Raw genomic sequence first — 21,503 nt, forward strand, 5'->3', positions numbered from 1 at the left:
TGACTCGCTTTACTGAGAGGGCTAGCTGTGTTTCTCTCTCACACACACACGTGCGCGTACACAGAGAAAGAGAGAGAGAGTCTTGCATACCACGCAGAATCGATGTGCTACACGTAACTGATATTCTTTGTTGTATTTTCCTGTCAAAATAACAGAGTTAATTTGGAATTATTCAGCTGAAAACAAGAAAAAGATATGCAAGTTTATCCGGTCGTGGGCGGAAGTACATTTTTCTGTTGGCCGAATTGAAATTATGTGAATTGATGCAATTTAATTCACAGAAATTAAATTCGGCCAACTGAAAAATTTAGATGTGATCAGTCACTTGAAAATGTTCAATTGGAATTTTCAATTAATTTTTTTTACAGTGTATTTTTTTTTTTAATAATTACTGTTATCTATTATTATTATTATCTTTTTTTACAGAAATATTAAGGCCAAAGGTCCTAAGTTAAAATGAAAAATATGCCTTCATACATGGTTACCAAGTTTTAGTTCTAATTACTAAATTAATTATCATAATATCATAATTGAATGCTTGATTGACTGATGTTAAAGGAAAATATTTTTTTTACTCACCCCCATCGTGTCTTCCTTTCTTCAGTCCAAAAGAAATTAAGTTTTTTGAGGAAAAGATTCTGGGATTTTTTTCCACATAATTCCTGGGATTAATTCATCCAAGGTGCATTATTTAAAGGGGGGGTGAAATGCTGTTTCATGCATACTGATCTTTTTACACTGTTAAAGACTTGGAATCCCATACTAAACATAGACAAAGTTTCAAAAGTTAAGGTGGACGTTTGATGGGAGTATTTCTTTGTCAAAAATACTACTTCCGGTTAGTCATAAGTTTCGGCAAGTTTTTTGAGATCATGCGTCCCCTTTGACGTTAACGGGGGCGGAATTTCCTTGTATGGGCCTTACGGACAATTCTACCGGAAGCGCGTGAGAGAGAGCGAGGGAGAGAGCGAAAGCAACAGGCTACGCCCATCAAAGCGCTGGCTTGTAGGATGCTAAACAGGTGATATAACCAGTAGCTACTGACTTACCCACTGATAGGCCGGCGGTCGATCTGTATTAGCACTTTCCTCACGCGACGGGCGAATCACTTTCCTCACAGAGCGACTCACTTTCCTCACGCGGCAGGCGAATCACTTTCCTCACTGAGCGAATCACTTTCCTCACAGAGCGACTCACTTTCCTCACGCGGCGGGCGAATCACTTTCCTCACTGAGCGAATCACTTTCCTCACAGAGCGAATCACTTTCCTCACAGAGCAACTCACTTTCCTCACGCGGCGGGCGAATCACTTTCCTCACTGAGCGAATCACTTTCCTCACAGAGCGAATCACTTTCCTCACGCGGCGGGCGAATCACTTTCCTCACTGAGCGAATCACTTTCCTCACTGAGCGAATCACTTTCCTCACAGAGCGAATCACTTTCCTCACGCGGCGGGCGAATCACTTTCCTCACTGAGCGAATCACTTTCCTCACTGAGCGAATCACTTTCCTCACGCGGCGGGCGAATCACTTTCCTCACTGAGCGAATCACTTTCCTCACAGAGCGAATCACTTTCCTCACAGAGCGACTCACTTTCCTCACTGCAGCGCGCTGCTGCACACGTCATTATTTAGCTCCGCTCACATGACACGCCCCCACCCGCTCGGCTTTTTTCGGAAAGACTCGGAACAGCGCATCTTTCTTATATAATTATAAAAAAAATAAAGACTTTTCGGAGATATGCAGGATGCAATGCTACTCTATAGGTACTCAAGATTGACATGACACTGACTGAAACTGAGTGTTTCACCCCCCCTTTAAAAAAAAGCATTATAATGGACTTCAATGGCAACCAACAGGTTTAAGGTCCAAATCAATGCAGTTTCAAAGAGCTTCAGAGGCTCTGCACGATCCCAGACGAGGAATAGGGTTTTATCTAGTAAAAAAAATAACTCAGTTAGAAAAATCTATAAAACTATACTTTTTAACCTAAACTGCTCATTGCTCAGTTACGCACCACGGATTATATAATCGCATTGAAAAGGTCATACTAGACGTAGGAGGAAGTACTGCCCCAAGTGAACGTACGAAGATTAATACAAATGCCCTTTCCCAAAAAAAAATCCATCTCCAACTTCAAAAATTGTCCGACATCCTTGTTTTTTTTTTTACTTTTTTTTCTTTTCTAAAGGATGTTAGTATTAGTCTTTGCACGTGCATTTGTAAACATGGGGCCGGTACTTTGACCTATGTCTAGCAATACCTTTATGACATGATTACGTAATCAGTAGACCACCGCAGAGCAGTGTAATTTAGGTTATAAATTTGTATTAAAATAATTTTTAAATTACCGATCATTTTGCTAGAATGAGACCTTATTTCTCGTCTGGGATCGTGCAAAGCTTCTGAAGCCCTTTGAAACTGCATTAATTTGGACCTTCAGCCCGTTGCTTCGCATCGAAATCCATTATGTGGAGAAAAATCCCGGAATTTTTTCCTCAAATTTTTTATTTTTTATTTTCGACTAAAGAAAGAAAGAAAGACACAAGCAGCTTGGATGAGATGGGGGTGAGTAAAATATCAGTGCCAATGCCTATTCTATTGCCAAGGTGTGCATAGATGGTTGGAAGGCTTCTGGTAAAAATGGCAATCAAAATTGTTAATGTTTATTGTAAATGCAGCCTTTTCAAAGTATTTTAAATGGTTGATGTGCATATAATAATAGTTACAGCTAAAATACCCCATAACAATATGCCTAAAAAAATTACATTGTCATTCACGTTCGACTTATTTTAGTATGCCAGTGTTGTTATTATTATTGAATACAGTTTTTTACTCTGAACTATGCTGTCCAAATGCCATTTCTTGACTTTAATTTAATTTTTTCCCGCCTGCCAGGGGAAATTCTTATAAAACCCTGCTGAGAAAAAACTAAAACTCCAAGTTGTTTGAAGTTTTATTCATGTACAAATGGTGCAGGATGAATTATGCGCCGGAGTTTAATATTTTAGGCTTGACTTTCTTTTCTCAGATCCATAACCTTGAGTATCAGCCACACAAACAGTCGTGCTTTCCTTAACAGGCACCACATAAACTGTCCTGAATAAATGCTTTGCTACAAGTGCACAAACTGTGTTGCATACAGACTGCTTCTGACAAGGATAAATGATTCAAGAAGATGGACTTAAAACAAGCGTGTAAATACTGAGCCGAGAAACAGCATGCTCACCAAGCGCCTGCCAAGCAGTTGTGTAGTAAGCAGTTTTTTTCATCAGACCGCCCGTTCAGAAGTAGCCCAGTTTAATGGTAGCAATAACAAAATTCTTATCATATAAAATCAAAATGGCCCTTTTTTTCTGCTGAAGTGGGCAAAAATGTGAACGCTGTGACCTCCTGCTCACCACAGGGTGTCTGTTTGCCCCACTTCAGCTTAAATATGAATGAAAAGACCAGTTTTGTGTGATATATAACAGCCTAGTTGAGAGCTGGAATATTAGTTTTTATTGTTTGCGATGAGTAATGAAATTATAAGCACATTGGATTACTTGTTCTGTCTATTTGTCCTGTAAAAGCATCTCACAAGTAATTTGTGTGGAAGAGCTGCATAACAATCCCAAGTCGCTTGACATCTTAAATGAGCCTTTTGAAGGATCTGAGTGAAGCAGCAAACCGAAAAGGAATTAATTGTGTATGGAGTGCTAGCCGCCATCTCATTAGCATAGGCACATTATTTGACCAATGGAAATGAATTCCTTTAAAGGTGTATGGAAACCCACACTTATTTCAGTTGTAGGTTGTTTTCGGGACTGAAATGTTGACAGATGTGAAAGTGGTGGTTTCGGGATGTTTTTGTGTCCTGAACATACAGCTTATTCTCTCACATGTCAGTTTGAGCAGTGTTACGGTACAATTATAGACCACGTGCTGTCAGCCACCAGCGGGTGAGGACCACACGTCCGCATGAACCAAGAATCAAATGTTTCCCTTCATACAAAGCTAACATCTTTCCGTTTATTTGTTTTATGGAACATCTGCTGAATGACTTATTCTTTGTAGGTCTTCATAGTTCACAGTTTAATTGTTGTTGTTATTTCTTGTATGGAATTCTTGAGTGTATAATATGAAAGTATTTTTTGTCATAATTATTATTATTATTATTTTATTAAAGGGTTAGTTCACCCAAAAATTAAATGTATGTCAGTAATGACTCACCCTTATGTCATTCCACACCCGTAAGACCTCCGTTCATCTTCAGAACACAGTTTAAGATATTTTATATTTAGTCGAACAGCGTATCTAAGTGAATGCACACTATACTGTCCGTGTCCAAAAAGGGAATAAAAACATAATTTAGTCCATATGTGACATCAGTTAGTTCATTAGAATCTCTTGAAGCATTGAAAATACATTTTGGTCCAAAAATAATCCTCAAATAAAGATTTGAACGGTTGTGAGTCAGCGTATTGATTCATCAGTTCATTCATTGATTCGCCAGTGTCACGTGATTTCAGCAGTTTGACATGCGATCTGAATCATGAATAAATACGCTGACTCACAACCGTTCAAATCTTTATTTGAGGATTGACAACAAACGCGGAAGAGGAAGACAATGCTGAATAAAGTTGTAGTTCTTGTTATTATTGGACCAAAATGTATTTTTGATGCATCAAAAGATTCTAATGAACTAACTGATGTCACAGATGGACTACTTTGATGATGTTTTTATTCTCTTTGGACAGTATAGTGTTCATACACTTAGTTACGCTGTTGGACTAAATATAAAATATCTCAAATTGTGTTCTGAAGATGAACGGAGGTCTTACGGGTGAGGAACGACATTAGGGTGAGTCATCAATGATTATCAATTTCATTTTTGGGTGAACTAACCCTTTAAGATGCCAGTATTCACTGCCTGCATTTGATTTTCTGGGATTTTTGGTTTATCTTTTCTAACCATATAAAACTATTTAAAATCAGTTGAATAAATTTGAATAAATTCATTAAAATCGGAATCACATGCATCATAACCTTTAAAATCAAATCATAAATGACATAATCTGTGTAACTCTAGAACTCTGAGAACAGTATCGTAACTGTACTTTATTTACTTCATTTAATAATGATAATGTGAAATATGTATGATATTATATAATTCTTTATAGCACTTAAAATGTTTTTTGTTGCCTCCAGACCAAGAAATGAAAACAATAAATAATGCATAGCCTCTTTGGACATTGTGAGCAAGATTTCATGTGTCATGTATTGTCTGCCATGAATTTGACTTCAGATTCCTCTCGCTCTCCCCCTTTTTTTATATACTTGTATTACAGGCAGTACATTGTTTAGAAAAGCGTGTTCTCTGTACTGTGTCTCTGTGATTGTTTATGGGACACAGTTGGATGCCAGGAGTGAGAGCTTTGGTGTCTCTGCAGGTATTTAATGTTGCACTGGCAGGGAATGGTTTCCGTAGCTTACATGTGCATTTCCATATTAAACTTCATATGTACATGCACATCTGCATGACATGTAATACAAAAGTTTTTTTTTAGTTTTTTTTATTAGTATTATTATTTGTTTTAAATATATTTCTTCTTGTATATGTATGTATACTTGCGTTATATGTATATATCTGTTTGTCCTGGTGACTTTATCAAATACGGTGTTCTCAAATATGGTTCTCTCCTGTAATATTTAGATTTTTATATTATTTTATACGGTTTATATGAATATGTTGTGGTCAGTGGGGGGACTGATTGGGGTGGTTGATTGTGTCGAAGAGCTTTTGCATTAGCCTAGAAATCTAGACGCACCCTAGTGGCAGCAAATATAATCTGCCACGTGTGTCGTCTAGCAACTCTCAATACCCTTCTGAGCTGTAAACGCCAAACTCTGGTCGGGCCAATCACATCGTGTAAAGAGTCGGTGGGCGGGGCTTAACATAATGACGGCCAGGTTGTGCTTGCGTGCTTCTAGTAAACACCGAAACTGGTGAACGGCGGTCTTTCGAATCAACTTTGACCGCGACTCTGGAAGACTTGGAGTTAAGCTTTTCTCTGAGAAAAGAACGGCACTGAAGTCATTCTTAAAAAGGGAAGATGTGTTCAGAGTTTTGCCGACCGGATACGGCGAAAGTTTAATCTGTCAACTAGCTCTGATTGGTTGTAGCGCTATCCAATTGCGTGCACGCCATGCAGAGGGAGTTTGAAAGACAACCATTTATCCCACCCCTCGGATTGAGCCCTGTCAGTGGCTGGTCAGGCTACTTTTGTATGTGTGAGTGTGTAATTGTCTGATGTTATTTTGAGGACCCCTCAAAAAATCGAAAACGAGATGTTTCATCTCAAGGGGTTATCCTCTAATAAACTGAAACTGAAGCAGCTGTCAAGTACTGTATCAGGAATAGTCGGCATGTTGCTATTATCTTTTTTTCCCCGTTGTGATGCGAGTGAAATGGCTTCTCGAAAAATAAAAATTAAGGATGGGGTTTGATTTTTTTTAACCTGGAATTCATTGAATGGAACGCACAGGATTGTGAAATATCAAAGTAAGCGAATGATACATCTATGCTGCCTTAAAAAAAATGGATCAGATGAAGGTCTCTCAGGAGGCAGGAAGTGAACTCAGAAGTGCAGCACTTTTTTTTCGCATGCAGCAAGTGTGTTTTTTAAATGTTTGAATGAATGATTCAGTGACTCACTTAATACACGCATTGCCACCTATGTTGTGATGATGTAATAACTGAGGAACATTTTTCTATTTCTATACACTATAAACCTGAATAAGATTTTTATTTTGTTATCATACATTTTAATTGCTCTTAACTTGAAATATTTGAGTTAGCTAATTCATACATTTAGATTACAATTATCAACTTAAATATTTAAGTAGTGGAAACTTGGCTAGCTTTAAATAGCTAATTGGTAACACAATGATTTGATAGCATTAGCATAGCATAGCACTTGCTGAATGAGTACAGCAATATAAAACATTTAACAATGTAAATCTGTTCTTAAACTAAGCTCATGCTCTTGTCACCATAATGGTAATACCCCCGCCCTACCAAAAAAAAAAAAAAAACACCATTATAAAGTCTTCTAAACTAACATAGTAAAATATAAAACACTACAAAATCTCCTATTTAACATTAATCTTGAATTATATAACTTAATTTTAGCATTTACGCTCTCTTTTGAGTGTCATGGCAAAGCATGCTGGGAAATATAAATCGCTTACATTTAAGTTTGTCTGAATTAAAAGAAACATGTTAGATTACTTAAAATGTGTCAGTTTTGAGTACTCAAAAGAAAGTAAGTTCTAAAAACTCATAAAAGTTCATTTGATTGAACTAATTTCTTTAATTTGAGTTGGCTCTACTTAAACCAATTAATTATTATTAAGTTTTAGGGTTTACAGTGAAAACAATCTATATTCAAAGTCCCATTTACACCATTGTATCATAAATGTATAAAATAATTCTGGATTTTTTTTTTAACTAATCATTTATTTGAAGTATTTAATGTATTTAATTGAGCGATTTTGTTTAGAAATCAAATTTCTTCATAAAGTTGAAGTTGAAAAGTTTATTTGCCATTTGCAGCAATACAGGTACACAGGGATTTTTGTAGCAAAGCTCTTTGAGTCAGCAAAAATACAATACATAAATCTACATAGAAGACCAGCTAACAAACTACCCACAATACAAAGCTAAAGGTTGATTCAAAGGAATTTTTATTTTATTTATTTTTTAAAGGCACCTGTCTATCAGGTCCATTAAAGTATGCACCTAATGGACCTGAATTCAAATGTTGCTTTGATCAGATCTGCTCTCTCTCTCTCTCTCTCTCTCTCTCTCTCTCTCTCTCTCTCTCTCTCTCTCTCTCTCTCTCTCTCTCTCTCTCTCTCTCTCTCTCTCTCTCTCTCTCTCTCTCTCTCTCTCTGACTCATATGTTGCTCACTTTCATTTGATTTCCCCTTATCCTTGTCCATCCAACATCCCTCACTCAAAATGCTAAGAAAAATGTACAGATTGCTGGAGAATGAGAAGAAGCGATATAGGGGCTCATTAGGTTGATTCTCGGGTTAAGAGCTTTACTCTCTATGCTGTAGGCGGTCAGTATTAGACAGACCTCACATATTCTGGGCTCAGAGAATGCGAGTTCTCCCATTAAAAGCCCATCTGTGGGAATGGGTCTCCTAAATGCTCTGAAATGGCACACTCGGCCAGAGAGCCTCAACGTGAGTGGTCTGTGCTCAAACCAGACTAATTTAATATAATGATCTCTTATCTGCCCTCTTTCTCCTTCTCTGTTTTTCCTCTTATTCTCTCTTAGTCTGTGTATTTGTCTTCGTCTGTTATCGCTCTCTCGTTACCTCTGCTTTTCACCTTCGTATTTTCCTCATTTTCTTCTTTGCATTTATCAGCTCCTCTTTCAGTTCAATTGCTCATTGTTCGGTTAACATTTATTTGCCTTTTGTATTTTTACAACTGTGGGCACGTTTGGTCCTGTGTACTTTTTGTCAAGAAGGTTTTTATTTTTGTCTAATAAAAATGTCCGACAGAGAGTTCTGTCTGAACCATTATATACAGCAAATGTAACTTCTACATCTAGTCCAGTAGTAATTGTAAGCATTGAAAAAAAAAAAAAAGTCAATTTAAAACATTTTTGACAAATGTCTATTCATTGAAAATACCTACTGGAATATCTAAATACAAAACAAAACAAACCAAAAAAAAAATATATATATATATATTATTTTCTAAAATTTGACAATAACTATAGATTATTGGAAAACGATGCACAATAATATTATCAGGTCAGATATGTTTTCGTTCACACAGGACATCTGTTTCCAACACATTTCACACCCAACTCGTCACATATGGACGCTTGACCAGGACCCCTTGTCGTCACTTTTCAACGAACTGGGCTTACCTTTATAGTCAATTGTCGACGCGCTGGGTGCTCCATTCAGTTCAATGAGAAACCTTATGTGGTTTAAGCGTCCATATGTGACGAGTTGGGTGTGAGAATGTGTTGCTGTTTCAGCTCTTCCCCTCTTTTTGGCTACTAAATATACAATTTTTGAAACACACACACACACACACACACACACACACACACACACACACACACACACACACACACACACATATAAGCATTATTTACTGTCTTTTATTATTCAATTCTATTACATGTAAAAAAAATAAAGACTGTACAATCATTTGAATACATATTTTATGAAGTAAATATTAAACAGCAAATAATGATTATATTATGTTTTCATATAATATAATACAAGATGGTAAATGTTTAATTATAAATAAGTAAATGTGAAATCTCATTGTTGTGCTCCTCAAACCATTCCTGAACCATTCTTGCCTTGTGGCAGGCGCATTATCCTGCTGAAAGAGCCACAGCCACCAGGGAATACTGTTTCCATGAAAGGGTGCATATGGTCTGCAACAGTGCTTAGGTAGGTGGTAAGTGTCAAAATAACATCCATATGGATGGCAGGACCCAAGATCTCCCAGCAGAACATTGCCCAAAGCATCACACTGCCTCCGCCAGCTTGCCTTTTTCCCATAGTGCATCCTGGTTCCATGTGTTCCCCAGAAGCGATATCTGCCCCATATGCCACAGAATGCGATGCACTGTGTATTCTGACACCTTTCTATCAGAACCAGCATTAACTTCTTGAGTAGTTTGAGCTTCAGTAGTTTGACTGTTTGATCGGACCACATGGGCCAGCCTTCGCGCCCCACGTGCATCAGTGAGCCTTGGCCGCCCATGACCCTGTCGCCGGTTCTCCACTGTTCCTTCCTTGGACCCCTTTTGACAGATACTGACCACTGCAGACCAGGAACACCCCACAAGAGCTGCAGTTTTGGAGATGCTCTGACCCAGTCAACTAGACATCAAATTTAGCCCTCGTCAAACTCGCTCAAATCCTTACGCTTGCCCAAATTTTCTGCTTCTAACACATAAAACACAAAATGTTATGTTAGATGCAATTAATCAGTATTAATCGATTTGCCAGCACCAGTACAAAATATATAACATTTTCACACACATACTTTCAATGGTACACAAAAAAAAAACAAAAAAACATTGAAAATGATTTGATAAAATATTTTGCTCTTTCTTTACATGATCATGTTTTTCAAATTATTATTGTTTTAGTTGTTGCTATTATATGTTAGATTTTCACATTTAAATGGTTTTCCAATACTTTTTTAACGTGACAGTCCTATAATAAAGGGAAAAAAATATGTCACTGTTTACTCAACCACCTCTTCCAAATATAAAATTGTTTTTTTTTTTCCATAAACAGATGACAAGTTTTAAAAAAGCAAATGTGATCTGAAGCTATCATCTCTGTGAGTGCTCTCTAACTAACCGTGATCTTATCTCTGCCTCTGTCCGCAGACAGCACTGCCAACATCATCGCCAGACGGCGGCGATTCCATAGACTGACCCAGGAACTCTACGAGCTCCCGGTGGTGGTGTGGGACGACGGGGAACCCATCCTGAGCAGCACCAGCACCCTCACACTCCGAGTGTGTTCCTGCCAGAGAGGCACCAGGCTGAAGATCTGCCAGGGTGAAGCGTTCCTCTCCTCCGCAGGGCTCAGCACTGGCGCTCTGATAGCCATTCTGCTCTGTGTGCTTATTTTACTGGGTGAGTTCAACCTGGAAACCAGCCCTGAGTTTTGCCAGTGTCCGTGAGATGAGACAGAACACTCAAACACATGATCCTTGAGATTATGAAAGCACTACATATTTCGGAATAAAACTAAATATAAGAAAATAATATTCTATGGTAGGGTTTCTAGCCTTATGGATGTTAGGAATGATGTTATTGCTTTTAAATAATAAATAAGTACATATTTAAAATAGTAAATAATGTTTCATAAATGTGATATGCATATATATATATATATATATATATATATATATATATATATATATATATATATATATATATATATATATATTATTAAATAATTTTACAGTCTTTATTTTTACATGTAATAGAATTGAATAATAAAGATAGTAAATAATGTTTAAATATATATGTGCATATTAAAAATACTTTTTATGATGAAGAAAAGGAGACTTTTTTTAAAAAAGATGGTTGGTTTTCTTCAACGATTGCCCATATATCTCCTTTCCAGTTTTAGTATTCACGGCAGGATTCTGGCATTCATTGTCATAATTCCACATGATCCGGGCCTGTTTAACTCTTGACTTTTCATCTTTCACCTTTTAAACCTGCGGATCAAACGTAAGGGCCGTACTTAAAGGATTTCATCGGTCCCATAACAGCAGGTGAAGGGTCGTGACCGTCTCAAAATGTCATGAACAAGACATTGATGAATGCTTTAGTGTTCACAGCAGGGCAGAGTGGTGGGCAGCATGTTTAAAAATGTATATGACGGCATGAATAAATTAACATCATAATGACAATACAGTTATAATCCACTGAATAGTCTACAATAGTAGTATCTCTACAAGTCAACACATTCCTATTTGCACGTGTGTGTGTGTGTGGCTGTCAATTTAACGTGTTAATTTAACAAATTAGTTATGGGGAAAAATAAAGCATTTAACACACCCACCCCGCCACGGTCAGCCACGTTTTACCGTTTTGAATCCATTCAGCCGATCTCTGTATCTGGCGGTACCACTTTTAGCATACCTTAGCATACATCATTGAATCGGATTAGACCTTTTTTTCAAATATAATATTTTTCCTATTTAAAACTTGACTGTTCTGCAGTTGTGTCGTGTACTAAGACCAACGGAAAATGAAAAGTTGTGATTTTTTTTTTAGACCGATATAGATAGGAACTATTTTCTCATTCCTGCATAATAATCACGGAACTTTGCTGCCATCCCATGAGTGCAGCGGCGCAGTGATATTACACAGCGACTGAAAGTAGTCCTCAGATCGGCCTCAGCGACCGGCACTAAGTTTGTTTAGTTGCAGAGGATGCACTTTTACGGTAGTAAATCTGTAATTATTACGCAGGAATGAGAAAATAGTTCCTGGTCATATCGGTCTAAAAAAAATCGCAACTTTTAATTTTTGTTGGTCTTAGTACTCGATGTAACTATAGAAGTGTCAAGTTTTAAATAGGAGAAATATTGAAAGTGTTTGGTAATTTTTTTGAGCGCGATGCTAATGGTCTAATCCGATTCAGTGATGTATGCTAAGCTATGCTAAACGCTCTAGATACAGAGATCGGCTGAATGGATTCAAAAACGGTAAAACTCAACTGTTTAACTCTAAGGGACTCGGAAAATAAGCCTATTTTCCAAAAAAAGTGGAGTGTTCCTTTAAAGCAAATTCATTTTAACGGCACTACATTTACTAACGCGCATTAACGCAGCGTGCATTTTCTGTTTGATCCGTGGCATAGCCCGTAGTTGGAAAAGTGAGAGCAGTCAGACGCAAAGGATACAGCAGCAAACATTAACAGGGAAAGAAAAGGGTTGAAATTAACATTAATATTCTAAACCAAAAGTGCAGCATTGCCTACATAAGATACCATATTTTCTGTTTAACTTTTATTAGACTCCAGAAAGAAAAGTGTGTTTTTTCACTGAGCACATTCTCTGCAGTCTGAGCGTGATGCACTGAAGCTCTCTCTCGCTCATTCTGAGGTAAATCATTAACACATCACTACTTACAGTACACGTGTTTTATTGAACTAAATACAGTACAATCGGCTAAAAGGAATGCACAGGTTACTTTTCTGAACAAGCGCGCTCCAGAGTCCGTGTTCTTCACACTGTCCACGTGAATCGCGGCCCAGTTCGGCGCGCACACGCAAAATCCAGTTCAATAGGGAATGCGGATCTCTTTAAGAGCCCGCACTATATTCCTACTCGTGGAATATGGACCTCCTCCAGGTATGGTGTGGTTCTGGTGCGCTCACTGGTACACATTAACAATATTTCATACGAACTGTGCCCTGCTGTGAATTAAACTGCCAGTGTAAAAACTCCCTTTATATTCTTAAAATGAGAGAAATCACTACTTACTCTTAATTTTTAAGTTTAGGCTTAAGAGACATGAACAATTTCTTAGATAAACATCTATGACCGTTGAAACGTCTAGTATTCATGCTGTATTGATTATTATTGAATAAGTATGGTTTCACTAATAATAAATGTACATTTGCATAAAGCATGCATATTTGTCCATACCCATGTTGATTAGAGTATTAAAAACTTAATTTAAACCTAATTTAAGATACATTTACAATTGCTAAAAATGTGCGATTAAAATGCGATTAATCGCAAGTTAACTCATGACAATCATGCGATTAATCGCGATTAAATGTTTTAATCGATTGACAGCCCTAATTGCTATATTTTAGACACAATATCGTCTGCTTTTGCTCAATTTTGCCAATGAAATTATTACCTGTAAAGCCAGAGCAGAACTGATGTGCGTTTCCGAGAAGCACGCAGTCGCGTTTAATTTCTGAATGAATCCACGATTTGAGCACATCACTCAGGTGAACTGATGATTCAATAGCCCATTCATTAAGAGAGCTTAATTCCAGATGGAATCAGCCGTTTGAACAAATGAAACAAATAAATTACTTAATGGGCCCTATCACACACCCGGCGCAATGCGATGCCAGGTGCGACGTAAGTGTTTTTTTGTTTGTTTCATAACCGTCTGTTATCATTTTCACGTCCATTTTGGTGATGTTTAAATAGTAAATGCACTTATCTTTTCACCAATGGCCGTGCTGGACTGAGAATGTGGTGTGTTTAGGGGCATTGTTGGAACGTTGCTATTTTGAGGCAACTGAAAATTACTATATTAATATGCAGTATTTTTTGTGTTATTTAAAGGGTGCGTTAGTAATATATGCCTATAGCCGCACTCTGCATTTTACACACACAGGGACACGTAGCAGCACACAAACTGTTTTAAATATAAAAAAATAAAAGGATTTCTCTCTGGAGAAGTGTTTAGTCTTTTTAAATAGCGAATCCGCCATGTTGCAAGCACAAGCTTTTAAAGGGAATGGGAGATGAGACTCTGGTTGGTTTATAGCACTTTACGCCCAAAACACACCCATGTCTCACTAAAGCCCTATTCGCACAGGATTAGTATTATCTGGGGACCTCTGGTGAATTGTAATAATTGCAGAGAATGTCTTTGATCTTAATCCCGTGCGAATCGGCCATGTCTGTAATTTGTAAAGTAAAAATTTCCCCGCAAATGACCTACCATATTTCGCCGCACACCGAGGTCCTGTGATAATAGTAGTCCCGTGCGAATCGACTTCTCTGTGATTTGGCCAGGATTAGGAGGATCGTATATAATTTTTGCAGGTTTTTATTTCTTGTGCGCATTTCTATCTTTATCTTTCACGAAGAATGGTGGCTGCATTCATAATGCGCTCCGTTATGAATTCCCGTGCGCCGTATGGATTACTTTCACTTTAGAATGAGTATCAATTTGGGAGCAAACTGCTTGAATTGTGTGTTTAATATTAATATCAATGCTATTCTTAATGAAAAATATAACAACAGAACAGTACAATGACAAGTTCGCTTAAATAGGCGCTTTTACATTTAGCTTTGAAACTGAATCTTCTGCTGTATATTGTCAGCTTCTCACTCGTGATAAATGAAATCTGACTCCTGCCGCTGGTCTGTGCTCAGTTCAGTTTTTAACTGTAGTGTCTGTTCTCTAACTGAATGAAATAATTGAAATAAATCATTTTAATTTAAACAATCAAAACGATATTGATACATATGACTGTTTATGATTTCATACAGGTATAACGGAAAAACTTTTGAAAGTCTTGACATCATATCCGGAAGATAAATCAGTAAATTCGAGTAAAATCACAGGCATTGCTTATCCCGTGCGAATGTGCCACGCAAAACTCAGATGTGGGGAGTGATTTCTAGATCACAGAGGTCCCCAGATAATACTAATCCCGTGCGAATAGGACTTAAGAGACTCATTGACCACGGCATTTTTCCGTTGTTAAACTAGCAAAAGTAGATTCGGACACCTACGCCATGTGCTTCAGACCATGTGCTTCAAGACCGTGTGCTTAGAACAGTAAAAAAAGGGCCCTATGACTTACTCAATTAGTCATTTACTGCCACCTACTGGCAGTTTTGGTTTATTAGAATATCATTCAAACGTTCCAGTAGCCTAGAAATCTAGACCCACCCTAGCGGCAGCAAATTTAATTTGCCCGCAAGTGTCGTCTAGGAACTCTCAATACCATTCTGAGCTGTGTTCCTCAGAATCTGGACGGCCCGATCACATCGTGTATAGAGTCGGCGGGCGGGGCCATAATGATGACGGCCGAGTTGCGTTTGCGTGCTTCTAGTAAACACAGAAACTGGCGAACGGTGGCGGTCTTTCGAATCAGCTCTGACCGCGACTCTGGAAGACTTGGAGTTAAGCTTTTCTCTGAGAAAAGAACAAAGAACGGCACTGAAGTCATTCTTAAAAAGGGAAGATGTGTTCGGAGTTTTGCTGACCGGATACGGTGAATGTTTAATCTGTCAGCGAGCTCTGCTTCACCTTCGTTGCTCTGGTTGGTTGTAGCGTTATCCTGTCGCGTGCAGAGGGAGTTTGAAAGACAACTGTTTATCCGCCCCTCGGATTGAGCCCTGTCTATGGTGAGTTTCCAGACCAAACATCTTGATGTGGGTCTGGCTTGTCAGGCTAACGTTCCAGTCCATTAATAAAAAAAAAAAACATTAAAGGTATAGTTCACCCAAAAATAAAAATCATTTACTCACCGTCATGGCTGTTGAAGCCTAATAGTTTCTGTATATTTAATAAAATAAAAAATAAAATAAATAATAAATAAAATAAAATAATAATAAATAAATAAAGAACTGCAGTTTTGGAGATGCTCTGACCCAGTCGTCCAGACATCACAATTTAGCCCTTGTCAAACTCACTCAAATCTAACGCTTGCCAATTTTTCCTGCTTTCTAACAAATCAATTTTGAGGACTAAATATTCACTTGCTGCCTAATATATCCCACCAACTAACAGGTGCCATGATGAACCTAATGTCATAATCAGAATATATATATATATATATATATATATATATATATATATATATATATATATATATATATATATACACACACACACACACACACACAAACAAACAAACAGACATACAGTCACACATCCCAGTAAGCCAAGTGATGGATATAGGGAGACTACAGAAAGGATACAAAAGTGAAGCATATCTTACAGAAAGAGCCACAGTGAATGTAGAACAGCGGAACAACAGATGTAAGGAAACGGCAATGAAATCTGCGAACATAAAGGAGTGAGAGACAGAGAGTGAGCTGCTGACAGGTTTGTATTAAAGGTGTGAGTTCAAGGAAGTGAGCAGCATATGTAATAGGGCCTCTCTCATGCAGACTTCCACAGTGCGCATTACAACCTCTCTTCCTCTCTGCCCTCTCGTCGCCTGCTCTCATCACTTTCCTCCCCCTCTCCGGCCCTGGATGCATAGATGGGTTAGGTCTCACCTCACAGCCGTGGTGCTGTCTCCTTTTCCAAAGCGAGAGAGATTTTCACCACTCACCCTAGCAGCTGCTGGGGCTAAATATAGTTCTGAACCTCGTGCTACATGTTGCGCTAGCTTTGTTCAGTACATCCCTGCTCAAACACGGCTCTGTTTGCTTCTGGTAAAAACTACTCGTTGATAAAATCTCTCTCCTTCCACTCCCTAAATCTGCTTCCTAGATGTGCTGGCTTTATCAGAGCTGATCGCATCGAGAGAAGTGAGAGATACTTGTTTGTTATCAAATAGCGAACAGAATGTGTCACTTTTTGTGATTTGTGTAACAGCACAATGGTGTGTTGTTGCCGTGCAATATTCATACAACAGCCTGCAATATGTTTCGGGATTTTCCTGTCTGCTACCAGAATTACCAAATGTAACATTATTTTTAAATATTATTTTTAAATAGATTTATTTTAAAATATGCTTTTTATGTAAAATAACAATGTAAAAATATGCATTATTTAAAACATAAAATATATTAGATAGATAAATAGATATCTAAATATCATTAAGATGAAATAATAATAAAAGTATGCCCTTTTATATATCCTACATGAAATGTACATTTCTAAATTTCAAATCATTTCTAACATATAAAATCATATACTGTATATTTCTTTTAGACCATAGTTTATATCATTTATTTTATTTATATATTATTTTATTTATATAAGTTGTTTTAAAAATCCATGTTGTACTACAATATTTCTATCTGACTAATTGTTCATAAAAAGTAACTTATTTTAATGGAAATGTCCATGACTTTTTCTTCATTTCATTTTAAGATTTCATTAAGATTTTTCGATGTATTTTTTTTTTGGATAGTCCTCAGTAGACTCATGCTGCCTTCACGTGCTATCAGAATTATCATGAATACGAGTTTTCGAGGTAAAAATTGCACTCGAACGCCCTCTGATGTCGTGTTTACTGGGAAGTTCAGAAACCATTTTGATACCCAAATTTCAGAGATGGGCGGGCCATAAACTTTAAACATGGTGGCGGGGAAAACTACTGCTGTGACAGGTTTATGATTTATGAGTTTTTACCCCAAAACGTTGTTAATGTAGTGTATATTTACATACACGAGTAATCACCTGAAGCGTTTTGAAGGCTATTATATGTTTTATACACAGTGAAAATTGCCTGCATTTGACCGAAATTACCTGGCATCGTACATGTTTATGGTTGTCGGGCATGTGACGCCTCATATCATTTTGGTTTTAATAAGATTTCCCCAATAAATAGGCAAGAGTAAACCTGATGTCCTCCACGATTCCTGTTCATTCCGACAACAAAGCACTCAACTCGTAATCACGACTTCTGAAGTGGGAAGTTTCCTATAGCACATGAAGCATTAAAAACTTGAAATATATCACAGAAGAACTGATACTTCAGGTTATTCAGATGTATTTCACTTGCGTACCGCGTCACAACTTCACAAACCTTTTGTTGTGTCAGCTAACAGCGAGCCGGTGAAGTTAAAGCTAATCTAGACTAATGTGTGATATCGACGGGCTGTTCATTTATCGAGGCTCTTTCCTTTCTAATGGGATATGAAAGAATCATCATTCATTCACACTGATCTCTGGCCCTTGATGTGTTTGCTTGCTCATGCATAGACGATGCTTCACACCTGCTTTCCCTTTATCCTGGTAATGTGCCGCTCGTCTCCTACTGCGTGACACATTTGCCGTAATGTTGTAACATTCCCTGGAGAAATTATTCAGTGTTAATAACATTGATGCATTTTCTATTAATTTGATCTATTTATTTGTTTCAGTTTTCCGGTACTTGACATGAATGTGGTATGCATATTCAACAACATTTCCCAAAGCTCCCGATGATATCCAATAAACATCTTTGTTTCCTGTTGATTGTGTTATAATATCTCTCTATCTTTTTGAAAGACATTGATATGAATTTAATCGTATTGCTCTTTAGTGTTTGTTTTTATAACGAGAAGCGTCATGTTCATGAATGACATAATTAGCAATGTTTCTCTTGTTCCTCGCAGCCATCGTGATTCTGTTCATCACGTTGCGGCGAAGCAAAAAAGAGCCGTTGATCATCTCGGAGGAGGACATCCGTGAGAACGTCGTGACGTACGATGACGAAGGAGGCGGGGAGGAGGACACGGAGGCTTTCGACATCATCGCTCTACGGAACCCAGCGGCCGCCGAGGAGCTCAAGTTCCGTCGGGACGTCCGACCCGAGTGCATCCAGCCGTGGTCGTCACGGAGACCGGTCCGCGGCCGTCTCAGCCCCTCGTCCCTGGACATGGATGAGGAAAGGGACGTCGGGGAGTTTATCAAACAGAGGGTGACCGAGGCGGATCAGGATACTAGCGTCCCGCCCTACGATTCTTTACAGACCTACGCCTACGAGGGTCAGGGGTCACCAGCAGGCTCCATCAGCTCGCTCGGGTCAGGTGGAGCACATTCCGAACTGGACTACAACGCTCTGGATGACTGGGGTCCAAAATTTGAAAAAATAGCAGAACTTTACGGAGAGGAAGTTGAAACGGCGTCCGAATCCACTGAAAAGGCAGAGTCGGAGAAGCAGACATAAGTTTTTGTCAATGTCAGATAAAACTGTGAACAAACAGCAGAAAAAAAAGAAGAAGACGAAGAAAAAAAATCGAACATCCGCCCGTCATGGTTTCATCAAACGAGATGCTCTCGGACTGTCGCGCTACCATAACTCTACAGCTGTAAACTCAGACTGGCTGCCTTTTCTCTCATTTCTTTTGGATGTTCGGAGGTCTGAATCCCAACAAGACAAGAATGATTTTGAAAAGAAAATCAAACAAAAAAGAACAAAAAAAAACTAATGGAAATAAGGAAACTATTTTAACTGGTGTATATTTTTTATTGCTCAATAAAGTCCTGAATTCCTGACACATGAATATACGTGAAGTTATCCTTCACTGTTATCTATCTATCTATCTATCTATCTATCTATCTATCTATCTATCTATCTATCTATCTATCTATCTATCTATCTATCTATCTATCTGTCTATCTATCTGTCCGTCCGTCCGTCCGTCCGTCCGTCCGTCCGTCCGTCCGTCCGTCCGTCCGTCCGTCCGTCCGTCCGTCCGTCCGTCCGTCCGTCCGTCCGTTTATATCTGTCTATCTATCCGTCCATCGGTCTATTGGTAAAAAGCTGGTCAAAAACTGTTCATTCTTTTTGGTGACTTTACGAAGAGCTTTGAGAATACAAGATCTCGACCAAAAATTGATGCACCTCATGATGCAAATAACATCACAACACTCTTTTATATCAAGAGGTGAATACATTTTTGGTCGAGATCTTGTATTGGCAAGAGTCCAGCTCTCTGTAAAGTCTCCTCCAGCACATCCCAAAGACTCTCAGTGAATTTAATGACTGGACTCAGAGGTGTCAGTTCATGTGTGCAAATTAATCTTCATGCTCCCTCATCCTAAATAAATTGTCATCCTAAAATAATGGGCATGATGTGTTTTCCTACATGGATGTTTAAAAAATGAAAAGCTACATACTCAATGAAGGTTAGAAGAACTGTTGCCAAACATTTAACATGCTAGAAACATAATAATCACTGCAATAATGATCCAGTCATTGACTCTTATGCATTTGCATATTTAAAAAGTGACCTTTTTTTGTCAGTGTATATACACAGTACATGTTGCATGTGATGTTTTTTTAAATAAGTATCTTATGCTCACCAAAGCTAAATTTATTTAATCAAAAATACAGTAAAAATATTGTGAAATATTACAATTTAAATAATTTTCTATTTTAATATATTTAAAAATGTTATATATTCCTGTGAATCATTCCTGGATCATCACATGATCCTTCAGAAATCATTCTAAAATGCTGATCTGCTGCTCAAGAAACAAGTCTGATCATCATCAACAGGAGGCATTCAATTGATCAAATGTGAAAGTGAAGACATGTTACAAAAGATTTATATTTAATAAATGCTGTAATACATTTAATAAATGCACTGTTCTCTGAACTTTCTATAGAATCCTGAAAAATATATTACCTTTCCATAGCTGTTTTTAACATTGATAATAAAATTAAATGTTTCATGAGCAGAACATCCGCATATTTGAATGATTGATGAGATGATTAATTTGAAGTAATGATGCTGAAGATTTAGAATTGTATTACAGGAATATATACAATGTTGTAATGTAATAGAAAATAATTCTTTTAAATTGTAATTATACATCACGATAATATTTATTTTACTGTATTAAATATATGCAGCCTTGGTGAGCAAAAACATAAAACATTTACAGGTTTTTGGGGGTAATTGCTGTTTTTAGGTAGTTACACTTTTCAATGCCGTTTCATGTAATATTTGAAATCTTCATCAAATAGTCTACTAAGTTCCTAATATCTTTATGCAAGTTACTAAGTCAGTTACCTACACACACTATATTTCCCACTGGTATATATTAGACTACACTGACACATTGAATGTTACTTCAGGCTTCTCTCCACTGCATCATTCAATTTTAATGTGAAATTGGTACTGAAAATCTTCTTCAAAACCCATATTGGCCTAGATTCGCCTAAAAGCATTTCAATGATTGTGCATAAACATTTTCATAATTGCTCACTTTAAAGTGCACAGGCTATTTTCCAAAACCTAGTGAGATGTAGACAGCTGCCTTCACTAGATGAAACCTCGTAAGTGACAGAACACCGAGCTAAGGTGACATGTTACTTTAATAAGCATAAAAATGCATATCAAATGAGTTACAACGTCCATTTTGAATATGATTAAGCTGTTTATAACAACAATTTGCAGTACTGAATGATATACAAATATATTATAATAGTTTTACTTCACTCATCAGCCATCTTAGATTTCTATTCCCAAAATAAATGTGCAGTCTTTATCAAGGTTTGTTA

General features: G+C 37.5%; 1 protein-coding gene across 4 annotated transcripts in view; it reads left to right on the forward strand.

Annotated features, from left to right (window-relative positions):
• Window positions 1–19,497, forward strand: part of LOC137056245 (cadherin-18) — a 331,361-nt gene extending 311,864 nt beyond the window's left edge. For all 4 annotated transcript variants that reach the window (XM_067430266.1, XM_067430265.1, XM_067430267.1 and 1 more), the window contains 2 exons: window positions 10,430–10,681; window positions 18,607–19,497. In XM_067430266.1, the coding sequence (XP_067286367.1) occupies window positions 10,430–10,681; window positions 18,607–19,160 (806 nt within the window). In that variant the 3' untranslated portion in view covers window positions 19,161–19,497. The remainder of the gene's footprint in view (window positions 1–10,429; window positions 10,682–18,606) is intronic.
• The last annotated feature ends 2,006 nt before the right edge of the window (window positions 19,498–21,503 follow it).

Source organism: Pseudorasbora parva, chromosome 21 (assembly GCF_024679245.1).
Source record: "Pseudorasbora parva isolate DD20220531a chromosome 21, ASM2467924v1, whole genome shotgun sequence".
In the NCBI taxonomy this organism is placed as follows: Eukaryota; Metazoa; Chordata; class Actinopteri; order Cypriniformes; family Gobionidae; genus Pseudorasbora; species Pseudorasbora parva.